At 37.5% G+C, this 27,758-nt stretch overlaps 1 protein-coding gene across 2 annotated transcripts in view; it reads right to left on the reverse strand.

The window, feature by feature from the left end:
* TMEM135 (transmembrane protein 135) overlaps positions 1-27,758 on the reverse strand; it is a 289,014-nt gene that overhangs the window by 15,854 nt on the left and 245,402 nt on the right. For both annotated transcript variants that reach the window (XM_070365068.1, XM_070365067.1), the window contains 3 exons: positions 6,986-7,027; positions 4,150-4,296; positions 169-238 (listed from right to left, as the gene is read on the reverse strand). In XM_070365068.1, the coding sequence (XP_070221169.1) occupies positions 169-238; positions 4,150-4,296; positions 6,986-7,027 (259 nt within the window). The remainder of the gene's footprint in view (positions 1-168; positions 239-4,149; positions 4,297-6,985; positions 7,028-27,758) is intronic.

The raw sequence follows: 27,758 nt of genomic DNA on the forward strand, positions 1-27,758 counted from the left end.
CTAAAAGCTAAATCGTCACCTATTTTTCAGAAGTATCTTACTCGGCAAGTCAAATGCAAAGAATTATAGCAATTACTGTCAATTTTTCCATTTACTTTGAAATTATGTTTTAATAAATAAGTTCTTTCCATACACATTCCCTGTGGTTATTAGATTTTATATACTTACTTTAATGCAATAAGAGATGCAATTATCCTCATAGTGTTTGCAACATCTATGCCTTGGTCCATGCTTACATCTGAAAACAAACCAAAGGAATAAAAAAAGTTAAATTGTGTGTGTGTACATGTGTGTATGTCTGTGTGTGGATCTGCTTAAAACTCTCTAACCAAAAAAGGAAAAAACATTATCAACTCATTTCTAAATGTGTACATCTTTTGATTTCCTGGGGCATACAGAAGCAAAGATAACAGATTTTTTTTCCCTTTGCTGCTCACCATTTGACACACTGTAAAATACGCGACTGCAGTCAAAATGCCTAAATGTGGAACAGAAAGCCATGTTGGTAAATATTTGTGACTAGATATGAAAAATACGTGTATGTTATCTCTATACTCTGCCAAATCTTTTGGAAGTTTTCGATTGCTCATTGTAGCGTATAACGGTCATAAATCATCCATGAAGTCAGGACTTGAGCAAAAATCATAATGAGAATGCGCTCAGGTTACAGGAATTTATACTTAATTATATTTGAGAGAAAACATCTGTGAAAGAAACATGATACAGTATTAGAACTTAAAATTCCGTTTTTAAAATAAATATAGAAATAGATCATGTGGGAATTCAAAGTAAGTTATTTGCTATTTAATTGTAAACCAATTAGTCCTCTGGTGTTTAATAAACATTTCTGCTGGGAAGACTACTGTTCAAGACACTTATTTTAGTTACTTGGTATGTCGATTTCAGGATATTTATTCACTTGAGGCATAAAGAATAAGTAGAATACCTAATGTGGCCTTAACTTTCCCTCTCTCTCTCTTTAAACGAGTTCATGTCCCAAAATAAACAGTCTTTATAACTCTTTCAGACCACAGTTAACTAATTATCTTCATGGTTGGAACACATTAACTCTTTCTTGTTTATAACGACAACTTGTAGAGTGATATTCTGGCTCTCTAATTCCATTTGCAAACCGACTACCAAGACCTTCTCCGAAATCCAACGCTGCTCTGCAGCTGGAGCGTACAGGCAGCCTCTCCGAGTCAAGAGCAACAGCAGCAGTCCGTTCCTTTTGTCATTAGAATGATATGACGTATCTGGTCTCGCCAAGCTGCTGAGTGATTAAAGCGAGGGGCCTGAAAAGGGGTGAATCAGAGAAGGGCTGCCTTATGTAAACCATCACTCTCCAAACTTCTAAGTTTGTGGACACATCTAAGTGTCCTCTTCAAAGGCATCTCTCAGCATGGCCACCAGCACTACAGAGAGACTGTTCAACTCTCTTTGTTAGTGAACTAACATTCCGATAGCAACCACACTCTCATCCATTCTTTCCTAGCCTTCCATTGAAACGGCTTCCCACGTGCTGCACCACCCATCTCCTATATGATCTGCTCTGCCTCTATCTCGCACCTGCATTCACACCAGCAGACTCGCTGAGGCTGCCCTGACAAGTTCTGCCATGACTGGATCAGCTCTGATAGCCAAGGCTTCGTCCACCCACATCACACATTCTCTGCATTCCCCTGTGACTCTTGTTGATGTGCTTCCCATTAACAGGGTTCCCTAGCACAATTAAGTTCACTGCCACAATTATTCCTGCCGTCTACTATCCCTTTCTTTGCTATTACCTTCTTCTGCTGTGTATGCTAAAATGGAGACAAAGTCTTTATGTTCAATAAAAATTCTGAGTACCCCACTCTGTGCTCCTGCATGTGAAGAAAGTCTTATGTTATTCCATTTAATGCATGCAATACTCCTTAATAGAGGTTATTAGCCCCCAGCTAACTGATGAGGACTTTGGAGTACAGAGTGATTAAATCACTTGTTTAAAGTCCCAAGGCCAAGAGGGGCAAAATGAGTCAAACACAGGTCTTCAGATTTCTTAAAGGGCATCTGCGTCCTGTAACTGATCCCCTAACTTTCTATATTGCCTCCTCATTCTACACTGTCTAAAATATTACTACAAGATTATTTTAATTGGCTGAAATTCCAATTTTAAACCATTAAATGTATTTTCTAAAATACCTTAAATATTTGAAATGTAACTGAACATATATTTGTATGAAATATACATTTCTTTGTATAACGTACAAATATTTATTTTATTTCCAAAGCTCTAAAAAGTTCCACTCTTACAACATATCTTTTACCTAAGGTTTGTTCCTCATTATTCCTACATCTACCTGCATCTTTCAGAACTTTTCCTTTTCCTTTCCACACTTGGCACATTCGATTCAGTTCAGTCACTCAGTTGTGTCAGACTCTTTGTGACCCCAAGGGCTGCAGCATACCAGGCTTCGCTGTCCATCACCAACTCCCAGAGTTTACTCAAACTCATGTCCATTGAGTCAGTAATGCCATCCAACCACCTCATCCTCTGTCGTCCCCTTCTCCTCATGCCCTCAATCTTTCCCAGCATCAGGGTCTTTGGCAGATGAGTTAGTTCTTCACATCAGCTGGCCAAAGTATTGGAATTTCAGGTTCAGCATCAGTCCTTCCAATGAATATTCAGGACTGATCTCCTTTAGAATGGACTGGTTGGATCTCCTTGCAGTCCAAGGGACTTTCAAGAGTCTTCTGCAACTCCACAGTTCAAAAGCATCAATTCTTCAGTCCTCAGCTTTCTTTATAGTCCAACTCTCACATCCACACATGACTACTGGAAAAACCATAGCCTTGACTAGACGGACCTTTGTTGGCAAAGTAATGTCTCTGCTTTTTAATAAGCTGTCTAGGTTGGTCACAGCTTTTCTTCCAAGGAGCAAGTGTCTTTTAATTTCGTGGCTGCAGTCACCATCTGCAGTGATTTTGGAGCTCAGAAAAATAAAGTCTATCATTGTTTCCACTGTTTCCCCATCTATTTGCCATGAAGAGACTGGACCGGATGCCATAATCTTAGTTTTCTGAATGTTGAGTTTTAAACCAACTTTTTCACTCTCCTCTTTCACTTTCATCAGTTCTTCTTTGCTTTCTGCCATAAGGGTGGTGTCATCTGCATATATGAGGTTATTGATATTTCTCAGAGCAATCCTGATTCCATCTTGTGTTTCATCCAGCCCAGCATTTCGCATGATGTACTCTGCACATAAGTTAAATAAGCAGGGTGACAATATATAGCCTTGACGTACTCCTTTCCTGATCTGGAACCAGTCTGTTGTTCCATGTTCAGTTCTAACTGTTCCTTCTTGACCTGCATACAGATTTCTCAGGAGACCGGTCAGGTGGTCTGGTATTCCCATCTCTTGAAGAATTTTCCACAGTTTGTTGTGATCCACACAGTAAGACTTTGGCATAGTCAATAAAGCAAAAGTAGATGTTTTTCCAGAACTCTCTTGCTTTTTGATGATCCAGCGGATGTTGGCAATTTGATCTCTGGTTCCTCTGCCTTTTCTAAATAAAGATTGAACATCTGGAAGTTCACGGTTCATGTACTGTTGTAGCCTGGTTTGGAGAATTTTGAGCATTATTTTGCTATGGTGTAAGATGAGTGCAATTGTGCGGTAGTTTGAACATTCTTTGACATTGCCTTTCTTTGGGATTAGAATGAAAACTGACTTTTTCCAGTCCTGTGGCCACTGCTGAGTTTTCCAAATTTGTTGGCATATTGAGTGTAGCACTTTCACAGCATCATTTGGTAGGATTTGGAATAGCTCAACTGGAATTCCATCACCTCCACTAGCTTTGTTCATAGCAAATATTAATCTGTTTCCTAAAGTTCCCTATTCTAGCCTCCTGCAACTCTGCTTAGTTTGAAATAGGAAAGGATTTCAATTGCATGTAAATGTATTTTAAAGGCATATAATGGTCTATAGTCCTGCCAGAAATAATAAATACACTCTCTCGCCATCCTGTGCCTTTTTATAAGACTCTATGCACAGTTTCTGGTATAAAAAAAATCCATTACTTGAAAACAAAAAGAAAACTTTGGCATGGCAAAAATATCATATAAAACAGTGACAAAATGTGCTAAAATCAAGATAAAGAACTCACACTGAATCCACAAGCTTCCTGACTAGAGCAATTATATTCATTCCTCTTGGTTTTTCCTCATGTTTCTCAGTCTTTTGTTCCACTTTTGCATAGGCTGCCTCTGGTGAATAAGAATGTGTGGGAATTTCTTCCTTCCCAACAATGAACCTAAAGAAAAGAACACAATGAAAGGCATTTTTTCACCTTAAAAAAAAGTCAATGAGAAAATAAACTGATTTTGTTTATATACAAATACACTGTGAACAGAACCTTATCATTTGAAATAATATTTTCTGCAACTTATATAAAATCTAAACATCCTTTAAAAAAATAGACTTTTGAAATCTGAATACTCAGAAACTGTTAACAGCTATTTAACAAATGCGGCATCTAAAAATCCAATTAACCAAGTGAATACAGCATGGCACTTGGATGAACCACCTTTTAACTTAGGTCACAGCCTGTTTTAAGGCATTATGCACCTTAACGTTTTTTCAAACAGAAAAGCAGATGAACTATGAACTTGGATCTACTAATTAATGACAAAATTTTTTTTTCTCTAAAATGTATTGACAGCTAAAACTGAATGCATTTCTCATCTTTCACTCTAAGTTTATATCTAATGTCACTGTGAGTCACAAAACAGCTACAATACAGTGGATGGTCATCTATACACACACGAGAAACAAAGGGAAGTAACGAGAAACAGAAAGTGTTAAGGTTCTGTGTCTTCCCCACATTATTTCATTAGAAAATCTTAAATTTGATGTTATTCTAATCTACTTATTTCTCTTGGGAAAATCTAATATCTAGGAGAAGACATCATGTCTCATGAGAACTGGACTATATTTTTCCAAAGACAGTACAAAGAAAACACTACCAACCATTAGATATCACTCATAGTATCCTTTATTGGAGTTTTCATCTCTGCTCTTTGTACCATCACCAAAAGAGCTGCTGCTCTTACAAAGAATAACTAAGCTTTCCTTAGTCAACTGTGGCTGCTGAACTTTCAGAAAACATCACAAAATACAGTTAAACAGGAGATCGGTAACACCACACTAAAATTCTGGAACATGTGGGTTATGACAAATTTAAATATTCTTAGGTTTGAGAAAATGGTTCCTATCAACAAGAGAAACCCATCTCCTTAAGACAAACTTAAAACATCTAGTTTATCAAAGGAGCATGCAATGAGACTGTTTGCCACTAGGGGGCAGCTGTGCCTCCTTTGGTAACTGCTTGGTAAAGTGTGAATGGAGAGTTTAGGATCTGTACTGCTGCTCTTTAAGAAGACAAAACTGTGCTAAAACAGATACAATGTAATCTCTCATACCTTTCATAACACTGTCGCTATTTTGGCCAGGACTGACCATTCAAAGTAGAGCTCACTTCCTTGGAGAAGTTGCCCCTGCTGCAAGCCTCCTTTCTCTGTGCTCTCACAGCTCAGGGAACCCCTTCTTTACTATTACATCCAGTGCCTGGCATAGTGCTGGGCATGTAATACTTAGTTAATACACAGTGAATGAATATAGTATGCAATCTGAGCATTTATGACTATATGACAGACACAGTACTGAGTACTTTACGAATATATCATTTAACCCTCACAGCAACACTATGAAGTAGGTACCATAATTTCCATGACTTAGTTAACATGAAAAAGGCATCCTGTTACAGCCAGAAATAACTGCGATTATTTGAACTTGCAATAATTTGACTCTAAGGCCTGGATTCTTAGTCTTCAGGCTTTGTACGCTAACTATGCTTTAAACTATGAGGAATCAGGCTTAGTCTACTTTCAGAAGTCTATTTTCAGATTTCTGCATTGGCTTTTCTCTCATGGTTCTGTCCTTGACTCTTTCTATTCCCATAACTTCCACTATTATCTGACAGAACTAGCAAGAGCTAATAACCACCTTTCCAGAATATGTTCCTATAATACAGAGAAAATGTTAAGTGCAAATAGTCCAAGTCAGTCCTTCATTATAAGCAGATTTGAAGAAAACACATACAAATATCAGGCACATTGTGAGTTATTGCAAGAATTCCAGAGTCTAAGGAAAGATTCAGGGATAAGGTAAAGTTTTCTCTAGGAAAACCAACTTTTGATTTTGTTACCAAGTTTCAGTTTAACAAAGAATTCTATATAGCCAGTGCAACAATAAAAAGATATTTTCTAATAAGTTTCATGATCTTTAATGAAACATATGACACAAAGAAATTACTGCTGTGTGTTATGATTTAGTTATTGTTACCAAAGAATTTCCACAACCAAAATATTCCATTCAATATTATAAAAGTTTAATTTCCTAATGAATGTGAAAATGCTTGATGAACTATAAAATTCAGTGCTAACCAACATCTTTACAGTATCCACTGTGTGTCAATTACTGTGATAAGAGATGAACTACCAGGTAAAAAGAAGAGGCCAGTGACTCTAGTGAAGCTTATAATCCAAAATGTGTTTGATAACACATGAGTCCTGACCTAACGAAGCCCATAATCTGGTGCCACACAATTAAGGACTTAGTTTTCCAGTAATTGTTCACATGTAGCTTTGTCTTTCCAAGCTCTTTGAACAGAGAGTTCTTGTAATCTTCTTTAACACCCTATAGTATAAGGCACGCAATAGGCCCCCAAATAGTGATTGACTGACTGATTTATTTTTAGGAGGAAAATTAATAAATTACTCTGTTAGTGAAATGACCACAAAGCCACTTTTGTAACTTTTAAAATTACTTTCAACTTAAAAGTAGAGTCATAAATAAATAATTATGTACAATGACATTACATTAAAAAAAAAAAGCTAACATAAATTCTCTAACCATAAAAGTATATAAAAGATGCAACTTACCTAAGTGCAGAGAATGTAAATCCTTTCAAACCATCTTTGCACCTAAAACAATAAAAATTTACAATAATAAAATGGTAACTTATTTTGAAATATAAAGCAGCAGTATTAAATAGCTATTAAAATTTTTCCTGAAAATGATTTTCTGTTAAGGTGAAGTTCTTTTAGGACAGTGATCTGAGCAGTACAAATGGTCAAACAACAATGAACAGTAAAGCAAGCCACCTAACACAAAATGATTAAAATGATAACGCCTCCCCACGTCATACTAACACAATTCAAAGCTCAATTCTCAAATTTGTAGGCTGAAGGGAGATTTAAATGCAATCTTCTATGGGATCCATGTGGACTTAAAAGGAAGGCTGCGAGTGGAGTATTTTTCATTCTACCCAATCCTGGGGGAGCAATTTGTTGTGAAGAAAAAGGCCACATACACCCACTGGGTGTGTTTTATATACAGGTCAACCAGGGTCCTGACTCCTCTTTACTTATTAATGCAGTGAATGCAGAGCAACGTATAGTTGGCAGGTACAAAAAGGTTTCACGTTTAGTTCAACAGTTTTAACTTCTGAGTAAGCCCAGTCGGAACAGATAACGCAGCATGAGGAACGCGGGTGGAGGAGAAGAGCACAGAGAGAAGACTGCAAATATCAGAGCGTTTACCACTGCTGGGCACTGTCTGCAGCCCTTTACATGTGCTGTCTCACTCAATTATATCACAATTCTATAAACAGGTGTATCTCTATGTCACAGCTGCGCAGAGGCCCCCCACATGCGGCAATCTCCCAGAGGTCACAAAATAAATAGTAGTCAGAATTCATCTGACTTAAAAGTCACGGTTTTCTCTTACACCTCTTCCTAAAACAATGTATTCCTTTTAATTGGGGAAGACCTAAGCTACATGGCAATTAAAGGCGGGGCGGGGGTGGGTGCGGGAAGGGAAGATTCTCTCATTGGCAAAAAATATTTAAACAAGGTTTTAAAATAGGGGCCTTACTATATACTGGTCTTAATGGTCTGCTCCACTGTAGGTGTCATCAAGTTACCAGAGAATCTTTGTGTTTCTGGTATTAAAATTCCTTGGAGAAACTACAGATTGGTCATATAATGATACTCTAACATAACAGAGTATCATTACTCTATTAGACACTGGGTATTTGCAGAGGAAAAGCACAGTCTTAAATCTAACTGGGCAGTTCTATCTGTATGCCTTTTATATGAAAGGTCACAAAGGAAATGGAAAAAAATACAAGAAATCTGTCTCGAAAGCTTTAAATACACATTTTTATTGGAGGACATTATAGAATCTCAGGGAAAAAACTTAATCCATGTGCACTGAGATGTTTTAAAGAATTAAGAATTCAATTAAGCACTATAATCCACTTTGCGGTCATGTTAACAGTAAGAATGTGACCAGAGAATTTAGCTAACATACTACATAAGCATCTACCCTGTTCAGAATGAGGGTAAAGGCAAAATAATTCATATGTTAAGCTAAAAACGTGCAGGGGAAAATTACAGCATTAAAATTCTTGCAGTTATCTGTTTTCATCTGAAGAAAGTGTTTCTCAGTAATTTAAAACCCATAATTGAGTAATTTCTAGATAGATGGGGTGGTGAGGGGGTAGGCTGGGAGTCTATTGACTGGAAAACAGAGAGCAACAGATTGATTAAAAGATTATGTACAACTGGGAACAAATTTTGGTGTTGGTATGTTATTGTTAAAGGATAGCCATTTGTCTTTGCGCAATGCTAAATAAAGGATTCTGACAACGTGGTCTAGTCAGGATTGCATTATTTGTGACCTTAAACAATAAATCTAACTGCAGACCAAACATCAAAAAGTAGCTTTCAAATATAAAAGGGCATCCACAAATGAATTTGCAATTTCATTATGATGGAAGTTTGGTTCTTTCAGCAGAACCCTGTGGGAAGCACTTCATATTGATAAAGTCTTAGCGTGGATTCAAAAGGGGCTATTCTTCTTTCCATTCATGTGTATAAGGTCTCTTAATGTAATTGAGGGTCAGATGTCTATGTCAAAAGGACAAAAAAGTAATTATTCCCAGAAAAAGAATGTTTAAAACAGCAATACTGGCCTGCATTCTGACATAAAAAGTATCATCTGAGCCCTAACCTAACTATGAAACACTACAGAAATCTGTGTTAAATGTAAAAAGTATGATATAAACATAAAGATTTATACAAAAGAGATCCCATTAAAAGGCACCTCACTATGAGATGGATCTGGTTATTATAATGTAAATCAAATCACATTCTTCATTCAGATATTAAGGCTGGTTGATTTATTCCGCAAATGCTACTATGCAGTGCCTTCTATGTGCAAGCTCTGCTTTAGGTTTTAAGGATGTAACAGTGGACAATACAGGGTCTCTGCTTTCCTACCACTGACATTTTAGATGAGGGAAGAGAGAGGATTTAAAAAACTAAGTATGTCGTGTGGTGATAACTACTATGGCAAAAAGCAAAGCAGGAAAAGGGGAGAAACAGTATCAGCCTGGGCCTTTTGTATTTGTTTTTAACCTTGTGGTCAGGAAGCAGGCTTCCCTGGTGGCTTACAAGGTAAAGAATCCGCCTGCAAGGCAGGAGACCTGGGTTCGATCCCTAGAAGATACCCTGGAAGAGGGAATGGCTGCCCACTCCAGTATTCTTGCCGGAGAACTGTGGCCAGGAAGGGCCTCTCTGAGGAGGTGGAGTTTGGTAATTTGATCAGAAACCTTACTGAATTGAGGGAAGGGCATTTCAGTTTGAAGGACGAGGACTCTACGTGGTGTGTAAGGAGAACAGCCAGGGGTTAAGCTGGAGCGAAGCAGCAGTTGGAGACGAGGTCCCAGTATCAGTGGTAGGAAATGAGGGGGCAAGTGGTCTGCAGTTCCTGCAGGGACGGCAGGCGTGGTGAGGACTCGGGCAGGTTCTCCGCAGAGGAGTGAAAAGAGCTGTCTTAAATTCTAAGATAATAGACTGGCTGCTGGTTGGAAAACAGACTACAGGAGGGCAAGGGTAGAAAAAATCACAGGGCCTAATTAGGAGGAGAACGGTGCCTGCGGCTGGACCAGGCTGCAGTGGCGGACGTGGACAGGAATGTGTCTGAATGCATTTCAAGACAGAGTGGGCAGAATTTCTAGATGGTTTAAATGAATGTGGGGTATGATAGAGAATTTACAAATTATTAAAATATTTTTGGTTTGAGCGAATGGAAGGATAAAATATCCATTTACTGAAATGAGGAAGACTACTAGAGAAACAGGTTTTGAAGAGAAAAATCAAAGTTCTGTTTCAGATGCGTTAAGTTTGAGATGCATGTGAGCTGTAAATGGGAATGTTAGGGAAGCAAGCAGCTGAGTATGCAGATTTGAGTTCAAGGGAGAGGTCTCATCTAGGAATTAAGTGTCAATACAGAAAATAAGAAAATGAGCATTTTTTATTCCTCCATAACTTGTATGCAGAAAATCTCTTTCAGAAAAGAAAAACAAAAATTCATTTCGCTAATAAAACCACTCTCTAATAATACAAAGTCTTTCTAAATTTTTTCATTTTTTGAGTGGGCATAAAAAGAATGCATTTAACTCACGTATACACAAATTCTCCTATTAATGTTTGTGCAAATGGCATAAATAACTGAATCTACAGTTACTAAATCTCTACAATTGCAAGGTTCTGTGCTACCTATGACATAAAACAAAGCCAGGAGACGAAGAGGGGAAAGAATTTGCAGCATTATATCAAACAACTTAGCTGATAAACAACTAATCATAGAGGGTCAGGTTGGAATTGCATACTATATATAAGAAAGAATTAAGAAGTCTGATGTTATTGTTATTAGAATACTACTTTTGGTCAAATATTAATAGGAGGGAATCCAAAAAGACAATTTTTTTCGATTAGAAATGCAAGTGTTGGTAAAAAAAAAACAGCTCTGCCCAGAAAGATTCTTTATTTCATTCTTAACTTCCATGAAATTACTTCAATGAGATACTGGAAATGTCTCATGATACCTGGGATACATTTTTTTGAGATACGAAATATACTTCATTACAACATTGTACCAGCAGGGGTCACTAGTAAACCATTTTGGGAAGAATTTCTAGGTCGGATGTGATTTCACAAACATTTTCTTGCACATTTTCCTTTAAAAACAAATTCATAGGCATGCAAAATATTACTTCTGAAAAAATTTTAGTTAAACTGCATTAAGTTCCCCCAAGTAAATATCACTAACATGAGACTTTTAGTGATAGGCGATACTCATGTTCCTATTATTCCACACAGTCATAAAATCTCTAAGAACACCCTAACATTTGGCACCAACATAGAATGTAAATGTGCTGTTTTATTATGTGCTTTCTAGTAACCTGAAAACACTGAGAACTATTTTGATTCCTACAATTTTTTGTCTAGTCAGCTTTCATTTATTTGGTTACATATAATAGACATAAAAGATACACTTATATAAATCTCCTCTTAAATATTTCTAAAGCAGTGCATGATGCAATGGAACAGAAACTAGTCATAATTTGCCTGTCAACCTAAATCACTGAGGGCTCCATCTCGCCACCTTCGGAAAGAGGGCTGGAAGTAAATGACTGCCATAATGGCTCCTTAAATGATTTCCAATTCGGAAGTTTTATCACTTATTACCATCTTATTTACTGCTACTATTATTATTTAAAATAATAATGATGGAAAATAAATGAATTATTCCAAATCATTTATAAATAGTGATTTTGCCGTCAAGAATTAAAAAGAAATAAAACATACGTACAAATCCCTGAATTTATTTTGAGATTACTGGCTGCTACTAATATTATTACATTTGCTTATTGCTTATAAAATTTACACACGGAACTTACTCCTGAAAAGGTTGAAAGATACCTTCTCTTTTTTTAACTGCAAGATTACAAGACAAACTACCACCATAAATATATATATGCTATACAAAGACCTGTAAGAAACACTGTTAAATAAAAGAAGTAATTCTATAATCTCAATGATAGAAGGTTACATTTTTGATATATTAAGCATCAGTGCTAAAATATTATCAATGATAAAACATAAAATGCTGTTTTTGTATACATATAGAATGTTACAGAAAGTGATCAAAAGCATCAGATCAGATCAGATCAGTCGCTCAGTCGTGTCCGACTCTTTGCAACCCCATGAATCGCAGCACGCCAGGCCTCCCCTGTCCATCACCAACTCCTGGAGTTCACTGAGACTCACGTCTATCGAGTCAAAAGCATACACCCCAAACAGTTACTAGCAGGCTACCTACTGAAGTGCGTGTTTAGTCGCTCAATTGTGTCCAACGCTTTGTGACCCCACGGACTGTAGCCTGCCAGGCTCTGCTGTCCATGGGACTTTTTTCCATGCAAGAATACTGGAGTGGGTTGCCATTTCCTTCTCCAGGGCATGGGATAAAAGACATGAAGAAAGAATATAACTCTTTACTCTCTATATTCATATATCATTTAAATTTTCTATAAGTATACATTTATATATTATTTGTATAGTTTGTTTAATTAAAAACATCAGTATCTGAACATTCAGGAACAGATTAAACACTGTAAAAGTTATTCGTCTCTATTTCACCAACACCTTGGCAGAGAAAGTGAAAGTCAGTCAACTTCACTAATTAATACTGCTATAAAAGTTTTGCTAGAAGGCAAAAAATTAATAACTAAAACAAATGATGCAGGTAGAATTTTCTGAAATGATCCCAAAGAACATGGATAACTAGGGGACTACAATGACAAAAAAGAAACACTGAGTAAGTATCATGTCAGAGTTCTTTTGTCCTTTTTTTACTCATTGAACTGGTTAGAAGGAAACTCACATATTGGTTAAACATTATAGCATCTCTTTTTATTCACTCAACAGTTACCAGGCATCTAACATACAAAAGACACTGTGCTGCAGATCATTTGAGTAATGCCAAGGTAAATTATATACTATCTCATATCATTAAAAAAGGCATCTGCAAAGTTATATGTATCTTTGTCAAATAAATGAAAATAATCTTAACTAAAAGTTCTGACACAATTTCTTGTATCAACAGTGCTAAGAGCTTGATTACTTTATTTCTACTTTATGAGTTCAGCTTCAAATTTTTTTAGTCCTGCATTTTCTCTCCTTAAATTGTTTGATTTGAGAAAAGCAGCAGGGCTCTTCTTTCACATATGATGGGATTATGTCCCAATATGCCCATCCTAAGCTGAAAGTGAAAGAGGAGAGTGAAAAAATATTCAGCATTCAGAAAACTAAGATCATGGCATCTGGTCCCATCACTTCGTGGCAAATAGATGGGAAAACAATGGAAACAGTGACAGACTATTTTGGGGGCTCCAAAATCACTGCAGATGGTGACTGCAGCCATGAAATTAAAAGACACTTGCTCCTTGGAAGAAAAGCTATGACCAACCTAGACAGCATATTAAAAAAGCAGAGACATTACTTTGCCAACAAAGGTCCGCCTAGTCAAGGCTATGGTTTTTCCAGTGGTCATGTATGGTGTGAGGGTTGGACTGTAAAGAAAGCTAAGCACAGAAGAATTGATGCTTTTGAACTGTGGTGCTGGAGAAGACTCTTAAGAGTCCCGTGGACTGCAAGGAGATCCAACCAGTCCATCCTAAAGGAGATCAGTCCTGGGTATTCATTGGAAGGACTGATGCGAAGAACTGACTCATTGGAAAAGACCGTGATGCTGGGAAAGATTGAAAGCAGAAGGAGGAGACGACAGAGGACGGGATGGTTGGATGGCATCACCGACTCGATGGACATGAGTTTGAGTAAACTCCGGGAGTTGGTCATGGACGGGGAGGTGATGGACAGGACTGTCTGCTGCACTCCATGGGGGCGCAAAGAGTTGGACATGACTGAGCAACTGAACTGAACTGAAACTATAATTTAGGAACTGAAACTGGATCAACAACTATAGATTTTGATTGATATCTGTTTATCATAAGAATAACAGAAAAATTGAGATGGGATTAATTTAAAGATTTTATTTTAGCTTTGTTTTTAAAAAATCTTCAGTGTTCTAATTACATATGTACACTCCAACAGGTTAAATCAATCATTTCAATTTACTACTCGGAACCTTGGATGTGCAATTAAAATACACTACTTCGCTTAAATATACACAACAGGTTTTTTCCTCTTAGGTCTACTATAATTTCAAGAATAAAACAGACTCAGAGAGTTTGGTTTCAGCCAGCAGACGGCACTTAATATGAGAAAACAAAATAACAGATATTACAGTCCTAGTTTAAGAAAGCTCATACACAAAAATCTTAAGTTGGAACAGCAACAGATGAAGAAATTTGTGGAAGATTATTTTGTTTGTTCGTGAACACATCATAGACCTTCCAAACAATTTTTAACTGTTTTCTTTAAAAGTGATTCTCCCCACTGCATTAAAAATATTATTTTTGATTTGGGCAAATGTTTTACAGTACATTTATTTCACATAGAATGGAACACTGGTGCTTAGCTTTGTTCTCAATAACCTCAGGAAAGCTGGTGAAGCAAGGCAGCAGTTATGGGTAATCAAGTGTGATTGTAAGTCCCCAGATGATTATTGTGTACTTTTTTCTAGTATGTCTTGAATATAAATTGGAAACATTTGGATTCAAAATTACAGTAACAACTCCAACAGAATCATATTTCTCCTTCAACTTGGAGAGGCTGGAACTGTTTTTGCTTTAAAATCTAAACTAAGGAAGGTCATGCTCCAAGCCCTCTTCAATTGCTAAGAAACCAAGAATCACCTTCAGACTGTTTCTAAAAGAAATGTTAATTAGGATGAATCTCCCTCTCAAAATGAACTAGTAATAACAATACTTGTTGCTGTTCATTTCAATCCTGTCCAACTCTGTGCGACCCCATGGACTGCAGCACACCAGGTTTCCCTGTCCTTCAGTATCTCCCGGAGTTTGCTCAAACTCATGTCCCTTGGACTGCAAGGAGATCAAACCAGTCTATCCTAAAGGAAATCAACCCTGAATATTCATTGGAAGGACTGATGCTGAAGTTGAAGCTCCAATACTCTGGCCACCTGATGGGAAGAGCTGACTCACTGAAAAAGACCCTGATGCTGGGAAAGATTGAAGGCAGGAGGAGAAGGGGACAACAGAGGATGAGATGCTTGGATGGCATCACCGACTCGATGGACATGAGTTTGAGCAAGCTCCGGGAGATGGTGAAGGACAGGGATGTCTGGCGTGCTGCAGTCCATGGGGTGACAAAAAATCAGACATGACTAAACAACAACAATACATCCACCGAGTACTGAGTCAGCAAGTCAAACTTTAAAACACATGTAAAAGAAGCAGATTTTACTTCCATTGACCTAAATTGTTTGCAGTTCCTAAGGAAATGGCACATGTTTATACTCGCCAAATTAACAATAGGCAAAAACCAAATTTAGTAGCAAAATTGTGTTTTACATAAATCCAAGAAAAACTTACCAAGTTTCTTAAAATCACAGCATTGTTATGGAAAAAAAATTATTTACATTAAACAAAAATTCTAACCACAATACTGAACCAAACTATTTTTTAAAGACCTTAAGACTGCCAAGTATTTTCATTTTTTTCCCCCTCCTATAATGGTTGGGAAAAAGATTAAAACAAAGGTTTTCAATGATATAGGATCTCTGAATCAACATTAATTTACTTTCAAATGTACATTAGTATCTATGTCATTAAAATAATACAGCAACTGGATTGCATACTAAACAAAATGAGCAGCTATTTAGGCTACACTTTTTCATGAAGTTATGCTTATTTAATATCAAAGTTCACATCTAAGATGAAATATGCATCTTTGAATAATGGAACAAAAATACTATTTTGGAAGCTTTTGGAAAACTACAGTTTTGTGATTAACTGAGGACTACAGAGTACCTAACTCTAAAAGAAAAGCCTTCATTTAAAAACTCCAGCTTACTTCATTCATCTCAAAGATGATGGACATGTGTTATGTATGACAAAAATTGGGCAAGTTAAAATACTGGAATCTGGCTAGACTATAAATGGTACTAGAAAAATGAAATACTAGAACTAAAGTAACCTAAGAGAGTTAAACTGTAAGATTAAGAAACCAAGGCCTGGGGAGATTAAATGATCTGCCCCCAGACAGATTCTGGTCTAAGACAGCATCACATACAAGGAAATCTGTTTATATCCCAATAACTCACTCTCTGGGCCTACTGGGGAGAAGAACTACCACAGGGAAGATAAGGGACCCTGGGCTGTAGGAGACAAATCACAAATCACCTGAATGGAAGGAGAGAGCAATATTCCTCCAACTAAAATCATGCAAAGACTTTATAAGGGACAGAAGAGCATGGACAGCAAGGAACCAAAATCCTCCCAGTGAAACGTGATTGGCCTGACTTTGTTCAGGACTCTTTACTGCCTTCTCTTATCTACCTCCCTCTTCACAAGAGTGATTTTTTACATAACTCTCTCCAAAACTTTGAGGACAATCGCAATCAGTATTAAATCTGCCACTGTTAGCAACTTGAATTCCAAAAGCACCTGAATTTCATACATGAGTACAAAAAACAGGCCTGGAACGAAGTTGTGTTTTCTATCATACACCAAATAAGAAACGGGACTTGTGAAAGACATTCCTGAGATTACTTCTCCTTTGCCTGTCTCTCAATAGCAAACTGTATTGCAGTTACTCTCAGATGCATGTCACACTCTCTCACCTCTCTCACCTTGGTTACCCTGGTCCTTCCACATGCAATCCATTCCTCAACCACCCTCCCTGTTTAAGAGGATTGCTACCAAGTCCAACAGGAATGACAGTTTTCCCCACAATTGTATATGACTCTTTCTCAAACTTCCTTTGCTTTTTGTGTATTTTTGGCAGGTTTTATTTGGCTCTCGCTAACGTGACAGCTAGTCACTCTTAAGGGAAATCCTGAATACTCATTGGAAGGACGGGTGATGAAGCTCCAGTATTTTTGTCATCTGATGTGAACAGACGACTCACTGGAAAAGTCCCTCATGCTGGGAAAGACTGAGGGCAGAAGGAGAAGACGGCGTTAGAGGATGAGATGGCTGGATGGCATCACTGATGCAATGGACATGAACTTGGGCAAACTTTGGGAGATGCTGAGGGACAGGGAGGTCTGGCATGCTACAGTCCATGGGATCACAAAGAGTCGAACAGAACTGGGCGACTGAACAACAACAACAACATGATACTAATTTCCAAGTTATCTATTCCATTTTACAAAATTTATGTTTCCATATGGCATTTTGTGTGTCCATATCTCAGAAATCAAAAGCAATTTATAGAGTTTACATCTTCAATAACGACACTGGGAAATATTTTGCATCTTGTTATTACAGCATTTGGGCTTCCTAGGTGGCTTAGTGGTAAAGAATCTGCTTCCCAATGGAGGAGCCTCAGGAGACACATGTTCGAGCCCTGGCTTGGGAAGATCCCCTGGAGAAGGGAATGGCAACCGACTCCAGTGTTCTTGCCTGGAGAATCCCATGGACAGAGGAGACTGGCAGGCTATGGTCAATGGGGTCACAAAGAGTCGGACACCACTTAGCGACTAAACAACAACAAAACGGCAACATTTACTGTGCAATTAAGGTATCTAGAAATATAAATTAATAGACCACATAATCAGGAAAGGTTAGGTCAGTGATTCTCAAAGTGTGGACCACCTGGAACAGCATCAGCATAAGATCGTAACAACTTGTTAGAAACTGAAATGCTGGTTCCCAGCGCAGGTCTCATGAATTCAGAAACTCTTAAGAGCAGGGTCCAACAACCTGTACACTCTGTATTTTAACAAAACCTCCACGTGATTCTAGCGCATGCTCAAGCTTGAGAACCATCAGGTCAGGTTATGTTGCAATAGCAGAATTTCAACAGTTTGAACAACAAAAGGTTATTTCTTGCTCATGCTAATTATCAAACAAGAGTTGGCTAAGTCTCAACTACATGTCATCTTTATTTTGGACCTTAGGGCAATGGAGAAACATCTATTCAGATCTGCTGAATTGTCAAAGCAGAGAAAAAAAGAATATAGGACACTGTGTTCTGACTCAAAGCTTCTGCTCAAAAGTAAACATAAATCATTTCCACTCGTATTTTATTAGCCAAAGCAAATCTAAGGCCAGGCATGATGTTAACAGGTCAGTGAGTATAATGCTTCCCCAGGGAGAGACAGCAAAGGGTTTTAAACAATAACACAGCCTACCATAACACACCAGGCATATTACTGTTGAAGATCAATTGTATTTGTTTACTATATTTAACGAAATTCAAGGCACAGTCCCCTTTTCCTCCCAAATCCTAGCATCACTTAGTTTTTTACATAATAACTTCAATATTTCACTTTACGTATGATAATGCTTAAAATCTGTTGCTGATTTCAGAAACAGGCTTGTCTACAATGTATTAATTAGTATTTTACGTATATGCATAAACTATGTGTATATGCATTCTGAGCTCCTTTTTGTTCTAATTACTAAAGCATTCAGGAATTTCACATCGTTCAGTTATATACCCCAAGTGCCTACATCAGTGCATAGCATATCGGCCACTCAATAATTTATGTTGAAAGAAAGAAATCTGTATCTGTCTAGTATCTGAAAACACTACTTTCGAGTAATCATATTTCTAATTGGGTATCATGTTTCTTGGATTCATTTTTGAACAGCAATTCTAAGCTTTTAATAAATATTTAGTATCTAAAAATGTGTTTAAAATCAGCTACCCCATTACATATTAACAACTCCCAGTGTTCAGCCTTAATATAAAATTTTATTAGTTTTTTCACCGATAATTTGGCACAAATTGACACTTAGACATAAATGTGCATAAACAGGGGTCTAAAAAGGAGTCTCTAATCTTTTCTGAATGAGGAGCTATCTTTTAACACCCAAATGAAATATAACAGTGACTGGAATATAAGGCTATCAAGTCCAAAAGGCGGGAATGGGAATGCTGCTATAGACATGTTTATACTGAACTAGAAATTACAACTGAAAAAATGAGGTTTCCAAGGGGGTGCTAGTGGTAAAGAGTCTGCCTGCCACTACAGGAGATGCAAGAGATGTAGGTTCAATCCCTGGGCCGGGAAGATCCCCTGGAGCAGGAAATGGCAATCTGCTCCAGTATTCTTGCCTGGGAAATTCCATGGACAGAGAAGCCTGGCGGGCTACAGTCGGTGGGATGGCAAAGAGTCGGACATGACCGAGCAACAGAGCACACAAAAGAGGTGAGATGATAAAGCTCATAGGTCGGGGCATTATCCACACTCATTCACACAGTTAAATATTTCACCAATATTTACTCTGAGTCGACTATGTACCAGATAGGCTGTCAAGTGCTGGGGACAGCCAGGGTCCGTGTTCTCCAGGAGCTCACAACCCAGAGGGGCATACACATAAGTGACAAGGGCTACTGCATTGCAGGAAGTGCTTTAACATGAAGCATCCAGTGCCCAGGGAGCACAAAGGAGGGCTGCCTAAGCCCGGCTTGGCCGTGGCAGGCCACCCAGAAGAGAAGAGACATTTAAGATGGCACGTGCAGGCAGAAGAGGAGGAAGAGAGCAGAGAGGGACAACCCATGTGAGACGTAGATAAGGTGTTCTGGGACTGAAGAGGCTTAACGTGAGTGGCAAATGGAGACAGCAAGCAGTACAGAAGGACTTGGCACAGGCCAAACGTGTCAAAAACGAGTTTGAGGGATTTCCCTGGTGGTCCAGAGGTTAAGACTCCAAGCTCCCAATGCAGGGCACTTGGACCGATCCCTGGTCAGGAAACCAGATCCCACACGCTGCAACTGAGAACTCACATGTCTCAGCTAAAGACTCCACACGCCACAACGAAGACTGAGGACCCCATGTGCCACAACCAAGACCGAGCTGCTGCAGGCAAATCAATTAATTCTAAAAATGAGTTTGACCGGGACTCTGTATCAACCTAGAGGGGTGGGATGGCGCGGGAGATGGGCGGAAGGTTCAAAAGGGAGGGGACAAATGTATACCTATGGCTGATTTCATGTTGAGGTTTGACAGAAAACAACAAAATTCTGTAAAGCAATTATCCTTCAATAAAAAATAATAAAAAAAAATGAGTTTGAACTTTACCTCTAAGGCAAAAGGCCCCATGTCCCAGAAAAGTGAAAGTGGCTCAGTTGTGTCTGATTCTTTGTGACCCCATGGACTATACAGTCCATGGAATTCTCCAGGCCAGAATACTGGAGTGGGTAGCCTTTCCCTTCTCCAGGGGATCTTCCCGACCCAGAAATCAAACCCAGGTCTCCTGCATTGCAGATGGATTCTTTACCAACTGAGCTATCACAGAAGACATGACCAGATCTGTGTTTAACAAAGATATTCCAAGTGTAGCTTTCATGACTTACTATTGAATCCCATCTCGTTGTTTATTTTTAAACTGCAATCTCACTTAATAGCATTTGTTTGAACTTTTTAAATATCAACTTAGAAACTGAATTCTGTTGAAAGCAACTGATACTAAAGCCATCTAAAAAGTTATACTGCTCTTTAGGATAATAAATTAAATTACATATCAACTTTAAGACATTTTAATACATTCTGACAGATTAACAAATTGGTTTTAAAATGACTCTTTTCAAAACTAAATGAGGCCCAAAAGTATCAAACTTTAAGATACTATAAAATTCAAGTAATTAATACCAGTTAAAAGCCAAAAAAACAAAAAACAAAAAACCCTCTATTTCTTGCTTTGCAATCAGGAATTCATCTAGACTATCTCTGCCAAAGAAAGTAACCTCATTTGCAGCATCCATAATGCAGCTCTAGATATTGCTCTGTGTACATACAATTAATAAAGTCACAGAATTTATTTACTACTGGGAACAGAGAAGGATGCTGAAAACCAAGACTGCCAATAAGGCACATCGGATTGAAGAGTTATACAGCTTTGTGTAATTAACACCCCATCCAGTTCTCTCGTTACTGTTACTGCTTTTCTTGTTACTGCACTCTTGTTACTGCTTTTCTCCCCAGTCCATTCCTAACACCAAACATTCAGACACTCGTAAGTTTTCCTGCCATGGGCTGCAGTTTATTCAAACTTCTCTTGCAGGTTACAGGAAAAACCTGTTGTTTTCGAAGTGCTCTCGGTTTTTATGAACAGGTTCCTTCACAAAGGTCCCTTCTATGAAGATGACATGAGAAATCTTAAGTTTGATGACCCTTATCAGCCTTGTAGTTCCAATTCTGTGGATCTTTTTTTGGTAGAGTTGGGCACAGGGAAGGAAGATTAGGGTACTGGTTACAGGAATAACCTGATATTTTTGAAAACTGTAGAAAAAGATGTTCAATTTTTCCTTCAAGCTTTACAAGTAAAATTCTACCAAGGTAGAAAATGAGAATAAAAAGGTTTTATCAAACTTTTGGAAAAACCAAGTTTTTTGAATATACACATAAAATGTGACAACAGATTTATATGCAAACAGTCACACTTATCTTAAAAACAAACAAAACCCTTTCTAACCAGCCTAAACTAGGAACAGGGAGGAATTAAAGGTCATCCAAAACTATTGGGAAGGCCCATATTCTTTCAAAGGCTTCCACTATAAAATACAGTTCAGTAAACAAAAACAAAGCCATCTGGAAAGTATTTCTTAGATATCGATCCTGTGACATTGATAATTTTGAAATGCAGGAGAAAGAAAACACAGCTACTCCTACTTGGCCAATGTTCCATTTGCTTTATCAGAGCCAACAACGTTAATGACTTAGAACAGTCTTAGGGTTATCATGAATTTCGGTCTTAAGGTTATCACGAATTCCAACAGAAAAGATCAGTCATCCACAAATAGGTCAGTAGATAAATATGGCCTGATATACTGAGAGGTTAATTCCTTTCCTTCTAGTGAGTATTCTCCCATTTTAGACTCCATAATTGATTAGGCCAAAGACAGTCTGAGAATCTCATTTTTAATTCTGGCTCTTTCACTAAATAGTTATAAGATCTTAAAATGAAACTTAATGTTTCTCATCCTTTCTCTAAATATAAAACAAAAAGATAGAATTGAATGATCCTGAGGATTCCTTAAAACTTAAAAATTCTGATACAGTCTATTATCTGCAAATTTTTATGATTTGCTCCAACTTGCAACCTGCTTCTGGGTTCTCAAATTTAAATATAATTCAACCAATACTAAACTGATATGAAATGGTTTAAACATTCAGTTTGAGGGGCTACTGAAGATATCTCTTTATAGATTTTAAGTAGGAAGAATATTATAAAATTAACATTCTACCCAAAGTAAAGTACCTTCTAATATACATGGACAAACTAAATACTCAAATGTTCAAAATTATATTTTTACCTTCAGATAGCTTATCTATTTCTATGTGCGTGCCCAGTCACTCAATTTTGTCCGACTCTTTGCGACCCTATGGACAGCAGCCCACCGGGCTCTTCTTTTCCATGAGCTTTTCAGGCAAGAATACTGGAGTGGGTTGCTATTTCCTCCTCCAGGGGATCTTCCCACCCAGGAACTCAATCTGTGTCTCCTGTGAATCCTACATTGCAGGCAGATTCTTTACCAATGTGCCCCCAAGGAAGCCCACCTATTTCTATATTAGTCTAATGATTTCTATATGTGAAAATTACCTGAGATCTGTTGAACTAAGTACAGCAATTAACTGAGTTCTGTTGAAATAAGAATAGAGCATATTGCTTATAGTACCATCTGTGGGCTTCCCAAGTAGTGTCAGTGGTAAAGAACCTGCCTGCCAATGTAGAAGACATAAGAGATGCAGGTTCAATTCCCGGATTCGGAAGGACCCCCGGAGGAGGGCATGGCAACCCACTCCAGTATTCCTGCCCGGAGAAGCCCATGGACAGAGAAGCCTGGCAGGCTACAGTCCATAGGGCTGCAAAGGGCTGGACACAACTGAAGTGACTTTGTATGCACGCACCATCTATATTTGTTATAAGCTGACTTTCTGCAATATGCTCTTGCTTTACCAGTTTTGAAAGGTGGAACATACTCACGCAATACTTAATAGGAAAATATCTTTAGACTATTTAATATATCTATGTTCTAATGTCTAACAAGAAACCATCGTAAAACATTTAATGAGCCTACATTAGAAATGCTTAAAAATATATTAAAGATACTACCAAGATCACACACACACGTATTTAGGATTATAGATGCTATTTCTCAAAGATGAACAAAACTGATGTACAGGCACATCTAAGTAGCTCTAATTAAATATTAATTCTTTGCTTAAATACCATCCTAGCTAGTGTCCATTGGGTCAATTTCCCTGATGGCTCAGAAGGTGAAGAATTTGTCTGCAATGGAGAAGACTCAGGTTTGATCCCTGGGTTGGGAAGATCCCCTGGAGAAGGGCATGGCAACCCACTCTAGTATTCCTGCCTGGAGAATTCCATGGACAGAGGAGCCTGGTGGGCTATAGTCCATCGGGTCACAAAGAGTCGGACACGACTGAGTGCCTAACATTTTTATTTTTCATTAGTGAACATCCCTTGTAATTTTATATGTTCCCTTGCATATGTAAACTGAAATGCTGCTAAGTCAAAAGCAACAATATTATTTAAAATACAGAAAATAATCTTCTTTTCAGTGCCACATAATTAGGGTCCCTGTGGAGGCTGGCAGTAGGCAAAGTGGGAGGAAAACTAAAATCCAAACTGTCTTGGTTTTTCTCACTGGGACTGGATGAAAAATGTATTTTGTCTTCCAACAAGTTTATATGTATGAGCTACATTTTAGGTTTTCAGTATTCTGCCAGACAAACTTCTAATACACAGAGTGATTTTTTGGCAACAATGCATCAAAACTCTACATTTTGAGTCGGTCCAGTGCCCTTTCCTAAAACATATGGTCACTTAACAGCCAAGTCGCTGAGAGGTAGGCTTTGACCTCGTGGAGCCTGTAGCGGTTGCTAGCACTTAAATACAGGAATCTACTTTTGACTTCAAGCCATGCCTTGTTCTGCATCTCATTTTTTTTTTCCAGAAAATAGGAAGGGGATTCAAACTCCAGAGGCAAAATTCCAAGAGGTTAAAGAGGAGGGAGAGTCTAGTGAAAACACAAAAGACAATCGCACAGCATGACAGAAGAAAATAATAGTCTTGTATTCAGTTTGAAATAAAATTACCCAATGTAATAGTAACACTTTACAGACTTTTTTTAGTAGAAAAATTGTCGGGGCCTGAACATGGAGACAAGGGCTTCTCAAATATCCATTCATTTAAATAAAACAAAAAATGAAGGAGAGGTTAAAGATGATTTGCTCTAGAAATACAACAGATGCTTCTTAGAATTCCTTAAGGGGGAAAAAAAAGATTTCTTCAGAAAGCAGTGCACTTACAAGCCATATTTTATGAATGCCTTGCCCAGCCTTCTGTAGTACAAGGACAGGGAGCTGAAAATGTATTTATTTCTCTAGAGTTTATTCACTCCTGCTACTAATTCTACACTTGAGGCAGGTCAGAGTATCTATCACAAGACAAGACATTTGGACCTTTCTGAAAAAGCAAGTCAAAAAGGTACAAGGTGGGAAGGTACTGGTGGGACCAGAGACATGTATGGAGCAGAGCATTCGGGAGCTACTATAAGTGAAGCAGTGGAGACAGGGAGGAAAGCTCTGAGGGAAATGGGCAGAGATTGTTTAGAGCTAAATCCCGCCTTATTTGATTGTTCATTTCAAATAAAGCTGGATTTAGCCCTGAAGGTTGCAGCACAAATTCACAATTAGCATTTTCACTTTGCCTACCAGGACAGGGAGTCGTTGGCAGAATAGTGGGAGCTGCGCCCTGAGGGAATGTGGGAAAGAAAATCAGACACTGAGAAGGGTTTCATTTTTAGTGTTCAGCAGCTTTCAGACTGGCAAGTTTTGCTGACATTTCTAGCTTGGGAGGGGAAGGCTTCCTGAATTACTGCCACACCCATTCCACCCACTCTAAAGACTGGTCTGGAGATCTATATTCCCCAAAACAGTACAAAATACATCTCATAAGTCTCATATCTGGTATCCTTGTTTAAAAATACTCAAGTTTCATTTACTTTTGCTAGGACACTTGAGACCAACTCTATCTACACCATTAGCATAGAAATCAAACGCCCAAAGTAAACAATAGTTACCAAACAATGTCTGGGGGGAAACATAGATAAACAATAAGAAGGGACCTGAATAAACTAAAAGGATGTTAGCTAATATACCCGGTCCTCTCTTTCCTCCTCTGTAAGACAGGAGGGGGAATAACTTAAATAACATAAATGCATCGATCAAGAGCAACGCCTGGAACAAGACAGGTATTCAGTACAGGTGAAGCTCCTTTGTCCTTTTCCCTAGGGTTTTGTTTTGTTTTAACAATTTACGGTTTTCTCCGTTTTTCCTCCCTGGTGTTTGGAACTTTTTCTGAATCTATAATCTCAGCTTTTAAAAATCTATGTGCAGATTCCAAAGGGTGATACCCATTTTATGAACAATATTATATATTTGTTGTATTTTTCTTTATAACCACAGTCTTTTAGAAGGACTAAAGACTGGTAGAACCACAAATATCAATGAACGAGGGAATGAAAAGATCTAAAATGATAATAAAAATAAACAGCAAGGAATAAAGGATCCTAGGAAAGGACAGTACCTGTCAAGTCAGTTACGGTCAAGAAGATTAAAAAGACCTCTGACTAACAACGTGAGTAGGTAATAACATCTATATGGTGTTTCATTTGATCCTCACAACATTCATTTTACAGATAAAAAGACAGGTTTAGAAAGTAATCTTGTCCAAGATTGTTCAGCTAATAAATTATTAGAGAAGGAACCAGAATGAAAATTGAAGACTTCTAAATCTAAGACTGTAAAGTCAACATAATCACAAAAGTAACTGCAGCTTACTTATAAGTGACTTTCTAAAGATTAAAATCAATAGAGTGGTAATAACGATACGTGGTACAACTTTCTTTTCTTCACTGATACTAGAATCATGAAAACCTGATAGAAATCCATAGTAAGTTAATGTCACCATACTGTAGTTCTAGGGAGATCCAGGGAGTTTATATTGATCAACTGAACCCAACAAGACTGAAATTAGTAACATATATTTTAGTCCTGGTGTATAATTTTGAAGGGAGCTTTTCTTCTAAGGATTATAGTTAAGAAGGAAGCAATCATAAGTGATATTTTAAAAATAAACTGATAGGTCATCTGATACAAGAAAAGTACTTTATAGCTGAGAATCCACTTAGAAGAAACCACATTGAGACTTCTACAGATGTTTCTTCAGGTGCATAGAATTTGAAGCTGATAAAAACTGAAGTTCTTGTTAAAAAAAGAAAATCAACATAAATCTGTAGTCTAACAATAATGACAGCTAATACTTTTCCAGAAAATGTTATTTTTTAGAACTTCTTTTAAGTTTATGGGATTGTGAAGAAGGCTATGAAACAATTTTAATAATAAACAGAAGAGTTTGACAAGTCATATAAATCAAAACTAGATGTGAAAGTGTTTACATGTTGGTGAATAAAATAAAAAAGCAAAAATTAATGGAAAGATTTAGGATATGACCGTAAATCATAATTTACCACAAATCATATGGTAAGTGTGAATAGGCATCTATCTCCTCACATTAAGGGGTTGTAACTTCTGAATTAGAAGTTCTAAAGGAAAAGTTCTGTTATAAGCTGAGTTCTACCGATTCGGCTAATTGAAAAGTCTGAGTAATTTTTAAAACAATATAATTCTTCCTTAAAACTAGCCATTTTTTAACACCAATTTTGGAATTAATAATCTTATCAATATAAACATTTAAGCATAAACAGTTATTTTCAACATACAAATCTAAGTAAATTTCTTAGAAACTTAGAAAAACAGAGAATTTAAACTGCTTAAGACTCAGATAGGCATCTTAACCAGAATTGTCTTTTCAGTCTGGATGCTATCTGAAATCTAGATGTCCAAGAGAAAAACCTCAAACAGCTGGAATCCAGCTTAGATACACAAAATAAATCACTGGTGACTGCAATCCACTCTGAACAGCTCTCATTGGGTTTCCACAAGCAACAAAACAAACAAAACAGAGAAGGCTGACACTAGTAAACTGGATTTACTAATTGTGCAGCAGGAGAGAAAATACAAAAGCAACAAAAGGCAGATGGGAACTCTGTGAGATCCATGACCATCTATTCAATATATTTGACCCTTAAGGTCATAATTTTGTTCCTGAGATACTTGTGAAATAAAGATATAGAAAGTTTTCTCATTCTAGTTCAAAGTCTTAAATCACTCATTGAAAATTTAAGTCATTTAAAATGTGTCAGTTGAAAGAGTATGTATAATGAACAAGTCAGGTAAATATTCATATTCAGACCTTTAAAACAGAGTAGATTCTTTAAAAGAGTAGATTCTTAATCTCCCCTAAAAGTAAACAAGACTTTACTTGGCTACCCTGTATTCCAGAGCGCACTGTCTTACAGGAAAGTAGAGTATTGATCATGACCCTTAGTTTCGTGTATTATTTTTGACATGTACACCATACATAAAATTCTCTACATTCATGAAAAGTTTTTATGTATCACCGAAAACAATCATGAAATCCATGCTGTGAATGAAACACGCAGTACACTTAGAAACTGTGAGCAGTTTACTGTCATCTTCAGTGGGAAGAAACTGCCTTTCCAATGAAACGTGCTTTCTCCCAAAATGCTTTTTTTATATAATAAAACTCCCACAACCATG

The sequence above is a fragment of the Bos mutus genome, chromosome 29 (genome assembly GCF_027580195.1).
Source record: "Bos mutus isolate GX-2022 chromosome 29, NWIPB_WYAK_1.1, whole genome shotgun sequence".
Classification (NCBI taxonomy): domain Eukaryota; kingdom Metazoa; phylum Chordata; class Mammalia; order Artiodactyla; family Bovidae; genus Bos; species Bos mutus.